This window comes from Pseudopodoces humilis, chromosome 10 (genome assembly GCF_049639895.1).
Source record: "Pseudopodoces humilis isolate 2021_Gansu_Grassland_sample_001 chromosome 10, ASM4963989v1, whole genome shotgun sequence".
In the NCBI taxonomy this organism is placed as follows: domain Eukaryota; kingdom Metazoa; phylum Chordata; class Aves; order Passeriformes; family Paridae; genus Pseudopodoces; species Pseudopodoces humilis.
Window position 1 is genome coordinate 22,567,613 of NC_142209.1, and position 13,016 is coordinate 22,580,628.

Below are 13,016 nucleotides of genomic sequence, written 5' to 3' on the forward strand. Positions count from 1 at the left end.
CCTAGTCTTCCTAACACCTGAGCTATATCCCCACTGTTTTAAACCCGACTTCTGCTGCCATGACCTTGCTCTTCTTGGGTCCTTGTGTGAATCCTCACACAGTCATTTACTGTGTGAGGATTTACTCACAGAGTGCATCTATTGCAGGCAAGTACATGGAAGGTCTGACTCTTAATGACTTCTGGAAGGAAAAGCTAAACAACCAAAACAACCAAATTAGCAGAGGAAATAACATGGATATATGCTGGCTGGACTTCCAGTCTTATGACAAAAGCAGCAAAAAAGGCAAGCAAATAATAGCAAGGGATACTTGCAGTTTTATACCACATAACCATTCTTGTCATCAGAGCATGTATTCCTGGAATCAAACATATCCATGTCTAAAACTCAAGTCCATTCCAGAAAAGATACAAAGTAACCATAGCTTAAGAGCAGAGAACTCAATAGCTCTGACATACTTGCAATAGGACTAAATTTACTCTTTTGGTGCTTGGGTTTTATACCTGTGGAAGCCCAGATTGCCTCTGCGTGTTACTTTCCAGCACTAGTACAGCACCACTGAAAGAACTCTTCATTCATAAAGTGAAGCTGTAGCTCCAATTAACACTACAAAAAGTACCTGAACCACAGACAAAAAGGATAAAGCCTGCAAGTAGAAGTTTATTACAGGATTAATCCACAGGTCATGTTATTCATTGGCTGAGAGATCACAAGGATAAATTCAATCTGCAGAATTTTATGCATACTTAGAGTTCTTATAAGTCTAAACCACAGTCCTTCTGCTGCATCCTACAGCCAGGAGGCATTTAAAAATTCTGGCTGTCAGTTGTTGGAAGTCATCCGGAAGATCATTTGTCGTCATCGCATAATAATTTATTTTTTTTAAGTTACTCCAAAGTAAATGCCCTCTTTACACTACTCTGTATCAAGACTCATTTCCTTAAAGCAAAGACATTTAGAATTAACAAGTATATTCTGTATCTTCTGAGCTGTTTCTGAGAAACATCCAAGAGAAAGCTTTCACCATTGCTCGCGTTGTTCCCTTCAGAAAGTCAAAACAGTGACCAGTGCCACAAAACCACAAACCAAATAACTTTACATACTGCCCAAGATCGTAATATATTCAAGGAAGAAGCTTTATGTATGCAAATGAGACCAAACTGGAGCAGAATTAGGTCCCAAATCTGAGGAGAGATAAAGGACTTTAGAGCTCTCCCACCCCTCTGCTTTTTTGCCCCTCCTTCTGAGTTTTCTTTTTTCAATACTTCAGGCAGAAGGACTATATAAAGTGTCTAAGAAAGATTTTAATGAGCAAAGGGAATTAATGCACAAGCATTAGGTAAGTTATTAAGATATTAAGGAATACAAACTGATCTGGGAGCCTCTACTCAGTATGGCTTCACTGAACACATTAGGCACTACCTATCTTACATGAATTCAAGAACTTCCCTAATAAATCTCTGAATTGTTGGTTTTTTTGCTAGAAATTGGATAGCAGTATCCAGGAAATAAGTAATATTTCCTAACAGGATGAAAATGAGAGTTCTCTAATTTCTTTGGATTTTCTACTTGGTGCCACCTTAAGCACAACTGTAATTCTCTTCAGTTGTCTGCAAGCTCAGGCTTATCAAATTCACACCACAGCTATTATTTTTTTTTTTTTTTTCCAGAGACACAACCACCAGAGCCATCTTATCCAGGAACTAAATGTCAGCTGCTAAACAGGTAATACCTAAAGCAGGAACAATTATTTTGCTGCATGAATTATTTGCAGAATGACTGCTCATAGGAACTACAGTTCCAAAGACACCAAGTTCTTCAGAGTTGACAGGCTACTGCCAGCACCAAAGCTGAGTTAAATATTTGCAGTGCTACATGAGTAAAACTAAAGTTATTCAAACAATATGAATCACACTGGTGGAACTAAAGTAGGGATTAGAGAGTCTTACAGGAGATAAGGAAAGAAGGGAGCAGGGAAGGAATGGTATTTCAGACCTTTTTAAAACTCTCACTAGTGTGCAATTGCCATCTGGAAGGCAATGCATGACTACAATTTTAGCTGTAGCATAAAGCTTCAGAAGAGGAGACCGAAGTGATGTCTGTCTGGTTTTCTCCATTCTAGGGTCAAAGACTCTCCACAGAAAGACAACCAAGAACTGAGGGGAGGAAAAAATATAAATTAAATACTTTTAATGTCTTATTCTGCTTGTGAAAGATGTATATCAGAAGAACCTTCTCATTTTAAGAACTTCCTTTCTATTCCTTGTGAAAGGGCAACTCAGCAGACCTGAAACAATTCTGAGATTTTTAAGCTTTTAATATTTTTTCTTTCTACTAAGTACTATCTCCAAAAGTAAAAGAAATAATGCTTATAAAAGGAAGGTCTCCAAAAACTGAAACTCCACTAATTGCACTTATTGTTTACTTAAATTATTGCTGTTGGGAAGGAAAGTTTTCAGTTATCACCAAAGAACTTACTGAAAAAACCCTCTCTTTTCAAAGGACATTGGCATTTTCATTACAATAAGCTTTAGCCCTTGTTCAGGTGCCACATGTAAGAGCACCTGAAAACTATGGCTGCCCAACTACACTCAGTGCTTCTGATTCCACTCCAAGTAGCCAGTGTGCTATCAGGTGTTCCATGGGTCTGACTGCAGATCATCAGCAAAGACCAAAGCCGAAAGACTTCAGAAGAGCATGTCAGGCAACTCTCAGCTCGCACAGCTGGCTGAAATGATACTGCCCTACTCCTCCATCAGCTACCATGTGCTCCTATCACACTGCAACAGTCCTGCCCTCTGCCTGAGAAAGTTCCAATGCAAGTCAGATCCCACACAGAGAAATCAGATTATGGCAACAGTGCATTTGCACACATTTTTACTATCATCAGTATGAATTAATAGCCATAAAACTTCTGTTACAACAATTGACTATTGTCCCCAAAGCACTACAATTTCAAGATATCCCAATCAACACAACTTCCCATTCCTCACCTTCTATACACAAAATCGCCAAGGCTTTCATTTCTTTCAAGGAATTATCAAGCTGCATGACACATTCTGTGTATATATAAATATACATCTAATTATAGCAAGATTTTAGCCTGACCTGCCTCTTAGACCTGTTTAACTGAGTTCAACAAACAATTCAAGATCTGCAAGAAGGTATTAAGTGGCTTTTATTGCTAGACTTCATGCTGCTATGTTACCTGCTTCAGTATGATAGCACAGGCCTATAAAACCTACAACACACAAATAAATTTGTTTGCCTCCCATCTAAAATGGATGTTCACTCATGCAGCCATTCCATGGTAGATGTGTATGGGATAAAATCATACACAATTGCTATTGAGCCACAGCTGTTCCCCACTGGCTCCATGTCCCCTGAGCACACACTGTTTGCTTGTCTGGCAGCAGCGCTGATCTGGCCTCTGAATGCTCAGCAGCATCCCATGCCGACACCAGAGACTCTACTAATATGCAAGTTTCTCCGAGACTTACGATACTGCAGTGTGCCAGGAAATGGAAGTGAAGAGAGTTGTCAGATTAGGAAAGTGGATGGAAAACACAGAGAGGCCTGAGGGAAAGGCCAGAATTAGTTTGGAGAGGCATGTGAGTACAGCAGGAAGCACTGCAGATTCCTGTAGCTAAAGAAACAAACGACAGCTTCAGATTAAGAGCTGATTGCTGAGAAAGGAATACCCAGTTTCTGGTTTTAGAGAAAACAAGCATGGCAAATCTGTGCTCATGAGCTCAACATTAGTGAGGCAATCTAATGCCTTCCAGCTCATCTGGGTGATACACCTATTAAAGCATTTACTTTGCTTTCCTTAGATGTTTCTTAACTTAGTGCTTGCAGGGATAGAGGTCCTTGGCAGCCTAAGCTATTCTGTCAATCCAAGGATATTGAATTACTTCAGAAGAGGCATATGCCATAGTTTCTGGCTTAAGAACTTAAAAAAAAAAATGGATTATCAAAACTGATAAGACTGTGGATTCAGAACAAGGCCAAAGTCCTAGTGCAGTCTATAATTAAACAATTCCATCCTTATTTTGAAAAAAACAAACCAAAACAAACAGAAACTGCCTCTTGCTCAAGAATTTTCAAAACAAAAGCCACTTGAGAGAGGAAAATTAAATCAACACAAAATGCTGCCAAAAGGGAAAATCCCAAGGCATACATAGGATCAACACCTTCCTCAAGCAAAAACTTGCTCTGCGTGATCCACTCTTGTGTTTAAGCCTTCTGTGTCTGTAAACATGGAAGAAAAGAAATCTGAAATACTTCGAAGTCTGCCTTCCAATAACAAAGTGCTGCATATTCCTAATGTAGCCCTTTAAGAGGCTTACAAAATCCTCAAGGCTCTTCTAACAGTGTTTGAGGTTGCCTTGCCTGTTAATAGCACAAGTTGTCTAAATCCAGCCACCAAACATTTGGTACAAGTTCTCAACTTCTTCTGTTATGGAAATATATACATATATAAAATAAACATGATTTCCCATCATGCTGCCCTCAGACATAAGCTCTAAGTGATGCTGTATTCCACTTACATAGGCATATCATCAACTCTACTCTCAAAACACAAGAGGGGATAATTAAATTCATTACAAAACAGGTCCAGCACAGGCAAGTGCGAGTCTGCAGTGACTCAGACTCCTATTGACCAATGGGCCTCTGAATCAACAGTTTCATCTCCAAAGAAGTGAAACCCTGGCAGAAGTTCTGAGCACCTGTAGCGCCAGGCTGATCTCAACTATGCTGAGCACTGGAGGCAAGGAGACCACCTTTGTGGACCACAAGCTGAAAAAAGCCACAAGACAGTGGCTAATTTGTTTATGCTCCTGGGCTATATTTGAATTGGTGATTCACCCTGTCTTACTAATAACTCCTTCAGCTCATTATTTCAGCCCCCTTCTTCAGCCTCCAGAAGTCTTCAGAATTCAATTATTACTCTACACACACTTCAAGATGAAAAATGCTACTACTTTTGCTAGAAAAGACAATTCCACCACTTGAAACATATACTATTTTTAACTTTTAAAAGCTCTCTAAAATCAAAGAATAGCTATGTTACTGGGCAAAATTTTGTGTGGATTCCCTACAACATCAATTTCTATCATTAATTTTCCTATTGAAGGCACTAAATGCTCACCTTTGTCCACAGAAGAAAAGAAGTAATCTCTAATCATACTCTTACAATATACCACTGAAGCTATTCTCTTTCTCAAAATGTTGCAGCAAACTTCTTCAGTCAAAAACTCTACCTTTTTGGTCTCAAGATGCTTTAGGAATCTCTTCTGTTATTCTGAATTATAACTATAAAAGTTATTCTTTGAAGTCTTTCTTAGATTTATTTGCTTGCCAAGAACTCAAAAATAGCTGAACAAAACAGCAGCTACAAAGTTAGCTCACTATGAGGAAGCATCTGTGCTGTTTTCATTTTCTTGGCTTTTTGGGTGGGGAGAGTTATTTAAATGGCAAGCGACTGCTGTGAAGGAAGGGAAAAAAAAGCAAACAAAGCCACATTGAGCAAAATCTTCCAAGTTTTAGTACGATAAAGCATTATGAAGCTCCACCTCTTCCACAATAAAGTTTAGTGAGTGGAATAGCCCAAAACCTCCCTGTTTTAATTGACCAGAGATCCAAAATAAATCAACAATAATGTTAGCAAAGCCTGCCTAAATAACTTGATCAGCCATCTTAGAAATGTTTCCTCTACTGAGCACAGTGAGGGGGAAAAAAAACAAAAAAAACCCAGTAAGAATAAATCAAATAAACTGTCCCTCTCATGGCAAAGTGCTCACACATATGCTGTATCTTGACATTTCTGGAAGTGTCTTTACCTTTGCTCCACTAGAAATACAGACACTGAACCAGAGTGCATCATTCCAAAAGCGGCTAGAATGAGAACTGCAAAATTGTCACCCCAGAAGGTGAAGAAATTCAATGCCCACGTATGTGCATCTTTGCCTCAGACTGGCATCTGTAAGTTACAGAAAGTGATGGTGACACATATCCTGCTAATTGGCATACAGCTCCCCAGTTTCCTCATTTTACAGCAGTTCTTGGCAAGCACACCATACCAAGAGCCTGCTTAAATTGCTAATTAATAACAGACTTGTCTTTGGGAGGGTGGAAAAGGGTTAATCATTTAATTGAGCAGTTCCTACAAAACAGAAGTAAATAAGAAACATTAACTTTACAAACCATGAGTTTCCTTTCAGTCTGTACTCAAACTAATACAACAGGCAAAGCATTTTATTGATTTTGACTCAAAACAGGCAATACTATTCCTAACAAGAGAATACTCTCTTCTTGTTTTTCCTGAGCAGTTTACAGGGGGATTAAATAAACAACCCAATAAAGCTGGGCGGGAACTCGTACAAATGGAAACTACAGCTTCATATTTGATGCCTAGATCTTGGCCAGGGTACATGGGCAATGGAGTAATTTCTTTTTATGGGACCCAGATTAAGCTGCAATATGAAAGTGGTAGGGACTAAATACAATAACATGACACAGCTGAAACATTATTGATTCACTTGCAAAATGTACAACTGGAGTATAACTAAGACTTAAATACAATGCAATGTCACGGAAATAAGTAAGTACTTAGGGTTACCTCAATGTTAATGCACGTTTCTTGTTTAGAACATTATCAGTGAAGTTTTATGTTCTTACTGTGATTTTTTTTTCACCCCAATAAGTGCTTCTGAGGAGAAAAGACATAGAAGGGCTGTGACTAGAGTTCTGAGGACTGACTCTGCAGTCTTCCCTTAACACAACAAAGAGTGAGTGACTAACTCACCAGTCATCATTAAAGAAACTTCACTCAAGGTGAATACCAATTGCAGAATCTGTCCTGAGAACTGAATATTTCATATTCAGTATGTATATTATGAAATAGTCTTACCTCAGTAAGAGCGTGCAGCTGTCCTTTATGCACACAGACACCCATAAACCTACAAGAAACAAGAAAAGAAAAGTGGTTTGGGCTTTTTTTCCCCCCCCTCTTTTTTGTTCTTTAAAGAAACTAACATAGAACACACCAAAAAAGGAGGAAAAAGAAAAAATTCAGCCTCACAGACGCTGCATACTTCACCATTGATTATTTAAACATCTCAGCATAGAACAAAATCATGTATCTACACAATACAATTTGAATTAACAGTTCCAAGAGAGCACAGGAGACAGCTCAACCTCAAAATGGAAAGTTACTAATTTGACTATAAGCAAAGGCCAGCATACAATGACTTATGCAGAAAGGAACAGTCCCAGAGTCCTATTTTAAGGAAGTTTAAGCCAAGTAATCCACTGTTGGTCTGCATAAACAGAAAATTACTTCCCTTTGCATTTTGCTGTTTAAGCATAAAGATGTTTTTTCCTATCCCATTCTTAACCACTCAGGAATATGAGGGCACATATGCAATGTATACTTCCCCTCCCTAAACTCCTCTTTTCAACACTTGGATTGAAGCAAGTTTCAATAGTATCCAGTATACACACACTCCACAAGCGTTACCTACACTGCACAATTTTCAGACTCCTGCTGTTAATAGTAATGATTGCCACCCTTCGTTTGTCTGGAAAGCAACAGGATGTGCCATAAACAACTGAAAGCTCAGTTTTACCACCATACAAGCTGAACCTAAATGTGACAAAATGCAAATTAATATTACTTGTACACATCTCCCATGAGAAAGTTCAGTAAAGCTGAAATTTTAAACACTTTAGAGCTTCCCCTCCACAGTTCAAGTGTTCTTTTTTTACAGATTAATTAATTCTCAGTTTTAGCATTTAGATTTTGGTCTCAGCAAGCAAAAACAAACTGTCATTTCCATAATGTTCAGAAATTTCCATTTTGCAAATAAGAGGTAGACATGTATGATCTCATTAAATGTGACGAGAATCTTGTGGACAACTCAAAGGAAAAGGACCTTTTATATCCTGAAACACTTCCGAATTTAAATACAAAATAAAATGATGCAAGACATGTAGTGCTAGTTCAGCTAAGCCGCTTTTGAAGAAATGAATGCTCCTCACTGTTCTCTTGTCAAGCAGCTGACTGGTAAATTACAAGCAGCCAAAGAAAAATAATATAGGTAAGGTCCTTTGCATAAGCTGAGCTGTGGAAATCTGTTTTTATAACCAAAGAAGCAGCAAGACTTGTATTAGAACTTCTACTGCCTGCTCTCACCTCAAACATTCAAACAATATTCCCAAAATATGGGAATTTTGATTTGAGAGACACTGAAAATCCAATTCCTCTTGTTTAACATAGAATCATAGGGCATGATCAGGTTGTCAGGGAAAGGGAAGAAGATTGTTTTAGATATACCATCTACTCAAAACATTGCTTGTTCTGAGTTTCACTTCATACAGTAATAAACATGTGAACAATTTTGTAAAGAAATTGACAAATTAAGTTTCCTAAGGTGAAGAAACACAGATTTCTACAGAGCAGAAATCTATTTCCTGGTGCATTCTGAAATTCTCCAGAGCTATCAGCATGGTGTTAATGGCTTTATTCACAAGCAAAAATGGAAAGCACAGCAGTCCAATATATTAATTCCTCTATAAGACAACTTTTCAAAGTATTAGTTTCTCTATCCATTACACAAAATTAGCCTGCGATGGCAATATTTTCATTCAACAAAATCTAAGATTAAGTAATTAAAAATAATCATGTTTTCATCTATAGATCAACTCTTCCTTTGTGAAGGTGTATTACACTACTTACAAATTAAGAATTCATCGTATTTGACTTAATTCCAAAATTCAAATGCATTTAAGAATTTATTAAAATTTTGGAAAAATTTAATTTCTAGTCTCTCCTTTACCAAATTGGAAAAACATTAAATTCTACCAGTCTTTAAGTAATGTTTTCCTCCAACCTGTTTTAGTCAAGGGAAGTCTCAATGGAAACATATTCATTACCTTTGTGAACCTATGCTTAAGGCAGCAAAGAGACATGGAATCAAGTTACCAAGGGTAAGAGTTTAAAAATTCTCAAATGCTTAGGATTTCTACTAAGAATCAAAAACCAAAAAAACAAAGCTCTACATCATGATCTCATGGAAAAAAAAGCTGGATATAAAGATACATTTATAAACCCCACATACTTAGAAATTATTACCCAGGAAAAGAGAAACCAAACACACTGATAAAAGCAGAATTAATGAGTTTACAGAAAACTCTGAAGCCATTACTGAAGTAATTTAAACTTTGCGTGAATGAATCTCAGTTTTCAGGCTCTGGAAAATAGATTCATAGAACAGACCTCTAGCAATCCAAATTCCTGGAAAACTTCTGCTTAGCTGTTTTATCAAGCAATAATAAGCCTCTTGGTTAAGCCAAAAACTGCTACAAAACATTGTTGGAAAGGATTTTCACTAAAAGATAATACACCCAGCTGCTACTGGGAAATACAATTACCAAGCAAGATTTAACATGGTTTCAATTTCTGAGATCGCCCCAGATGCGATTCCAAGTTCTGTGGATAGGAAGCTGACATGCTGGTCCAGCACAGCTGAGATTATTCCTGTTGGCTAGACACACTGTCTCCTGAGCCAAAATGTGCTTGTAGGTGAACTTCAGCAGAATGTCTTGTCAGCCAAAGGTTACACTTCCTATAAGCATTTCGAGCTGGAAGGAGCTCCAATAAGCCAATCATCTACAAAACAGGAGACCATTTGCAGGTTTAAGGAAGTCTGTTTTCACGACAGTGTATCTGGCCTTATCAGCGAGCTGAAACACTTCCAAAATCTGATTGGAAAAGTTTTCTTAGGAGCTGCAAATAGAAAAGATGATACTTGAGTCCACCTAACTAAACACAGTGCAGCATATTTCCACTACCAAATGCTTTCTAACAAATGTCAGCAATCTATACACATGTTGGAAATCTCCTTTTATGAATGATCAATCTGGAAAACCTGCCCTCCTAAACAAGGCCAAGAGAAGTCTGTGTATTTCTTAGTCCGTCAGTGGTTACACAAACTACTTTCAGTTCAGTCAAATGGCAAAGGAGAAAATCTTGGACAGAAAAGGGGAGACTAAATACTGTAGCCTCAGTGTGCAATCTTTGCCTTAATTTATCAAGCAAAACTAATACCCAGATCATACAGCTTCTGTGGCTATCCAGACACTGAACACATGCTTCCAGTTAAAGGAGCTTCACTGGGACACATTCCTGTTCTGTGGATAAACCTGGGGCAGCTACAGTTCAACAAAAGAAATCAGTGCCCTCCAAAATTTACTGCTTGTAATGAGAAAAGTCAGCACTTTGATAACATTAAACAAAAGAAAGCAAATACACCAATGCAAAAGCCTCTAGTACAAGCTCAGTAACAGAGACAAAAGGTCAGAAGACACATGCTTATTTCATTGCACTGACTGTTGGAGAAAGAAGAGGGCAAATAAAAATATTAAGCCTGCATTAATGCCCTCCTTAATGGTTTAGGCACCATGCTAGATTAAAAATGTATTTTAAGTTTTCTACACTTGCACCTTGATTCTAGACAGAGGTAAGGCATTTAATCTATCATTCCTGTAATACACACACAACACATACAACATCTCTTCTGCTGCCTTGTACACTGTATTTCTAAAATACCCCTTTTTGATAACCACACTAAACAAAGAGAAGCAAAAGCAATTTTCTTTCCTGTTAAAGCGCTGTTCACTACAGGACAAAGGATGTTAAAGGACAACATCCATCCTTCTGGCTATTGTAACAAAGTCCATCACAAGTAATTTTACAAAAAGGAAGGTTTGAAAGGATAAAACTACACACGAGAAAAAAAAATCCCCAGTATTGTGTTCCCAGGGTGATAGATTTGTCTCAAAGGGGATGAAATAAAATTCTCCTTGAAAGGAGTTCATGGAATATGCACACAGTGAGCTTATTTGTGTGCCTGCACACACAAGAAGGTGGATTTAATCAATGAGTCAATCTGCCTGCATGCTCACAGCCAAACATGCAGCAATACCTCCAAGTGCTCCCACGAGAGCACTTAAGACATGAGCTAAGACTTTCTGTGTACAGAATGTTTTAAATTAAGTCCCCAAGGTACAGATCAAATAAAGAAATACTTTTTCATGCAAACAATAGTGATATTAAATACTGAAATTCTACCTCAAAATTGAAGATACAATAATTTAAGAGACAGCACAAGAGATGGAGAACCATTGGTAGCACACCACTTCATTTGTATGAGAAAAACACATCTGTAAGATATTACCAAAAAAAAAAGAAAAAAAGCTATCAGGTCTCTCAGGCTGTAGCCTGAAGGCTCACAAGCTCAGGATGCAAGGACAGAGATTTCTTGAATCTTTTCCAGACCTGCTTTCTTACTTTGATTTGGGTAAAAATTCATGACTACAGCAGCACACCAGTATTCAGAAAAGTAACAAAATGGTAAAACACATCTACATACACCAGAACTTTCATAGCCATGGTACTTGATCTAACCCAACCCTTGAACAGCACTGCACTTTAAATAGAACACAAGCTAATAAGGAAGTGGAGAAATGCTCCAAACCCCTGTTTTCCCTAACCCCAGCAATTACAGTCTTGCCATATATCAGTTAACCTGTATTAAAGTGGCTATAGTAAACATCACATGGTACAAACCCCAGCCTCAGCTCACTTTTCCACACCTCCTCTCACCATCTGTCTGAGGGAAGATATGATAAAACCAGCACATCCCACATCCAAGGCAGGAAGAAATGTAGATCAGAGGTAGAAAAGCATTTTAATTCTCCATGTTTAACTTGTATGCAGGAGTGAAATGGAGATAGGAAATGAGGTTGATGGTAGAAACAGAAGAAAACCCTCCTTGAACACCATTTGTCTGCTTTTGCCCTGTCCACTCCTAAAATGTTCCCAACCTGGACCCAGGGGAAAAAACAGCAAACCAGAAAGATAAGCAGCTCTCATACATAGTTTGTTATAAACACCAGACAGTGACTGAACAAGAAGTTACTACATTGTAGTTAACACCTACTCTGCCTCCAGAATCACATCTGCTAGCTGAAATAGGAAACAAGAGGAAGGGAGACAAAAAAACCTCCCAAATCCCCTATTTTTTACCATCATGCCTGTGTAGCTGCAAGAGTTGGAGTCTTCTATTCTAAAATATCCTTAACAGACTGAAAAAGAAGTTCCATTTTTTGCCAAAATAAATCCCCTAATAGAGAGCAGTCTCTCATTTTCTTCATGGAAAATACATTAGAAACTTACATATACACATATATTTGACCACTGGAATCTTTATGATCCTACCATGGGGATGGTAGACTTACTGGGGACTTCGTAAGTGAAAACTAAGCTCTTCACTTACATCTCTCTTCTAATCAAGATGGATCTATATCAGCCGAGAACAGAATTTGAGTGTAGACATACTGAAATGAGATTTAAAATTAGCCTTTCACTCCATAGCAAATATAGCCTGTTGTTTTTAAAGCCTAAATACCCAGATCAGTACTTCACCAAGTAAAACTGAAACTCACCAGGAGAAACTGAAATACCTTGACCCAATTCCATCTCCTATAGATGTACAAAAGTATCTGTAAGGTAAAAACACAGACCTGCCTTTAAGTACTCTCTGCAGAGCTAATGAATGGAAGGAAGTCAGGAACTACTGACAAACTCACACTCCAGAAGAGCGACCGCAGTCTGGATAGAAACCTCAAAAGGCATCTGTAACTCTGAAAAGGAGTTGATATGGACAGCACAGAAGCAAAAGCAGTTTCAAATAGTCAGCAATATTCATTAGTCACATCAGAGCAATCAACAGCAAAAATACCAAAATCTTCACAATAACATCTTGAAGTTAACTGTGGGCACATTGGAATTGACAGCTTGTAAAAAGTTGCTATATATTTTAGAGCACTGGCAAAGGGATGGTCTTTTTAGTTACCCAAAGGATAATGATGATCCTGGGCTGCCAAATGCACTACAAGGTAGAAGAACCTCTTCTCCCTTCCGTAACACTTAACTATATAAACTACAGAAG

At 38.0% G+C, this 13,016-nt stretch overlaps 1 protein-coding gene across 2 annotated transcripts in view; it reads right to left on the reverse strand.

Annotated features, from left to right (window-relative positions):
* The window catches only part of TESK2 (testis associated actin remodelling kinase 2), a 79,892-nt gene that overhangs the window by 37,442 nt on the left and 29,434 nt on the right, over positions 1-13,016 (reverse strand). For both annotated transcript variants that reach the window (XM_005521106.3, XM_088060296.1), the window contains exon 4: positions 6,914-6,962. In XM_005521106.3, coding sequence (XP_005521163.1) covers positions 6,914-6,962 — 49 coding nt within the window. The remainder of the gene's footprint in view (positions 1-6,913; positions 6,963-13,016) is intronic.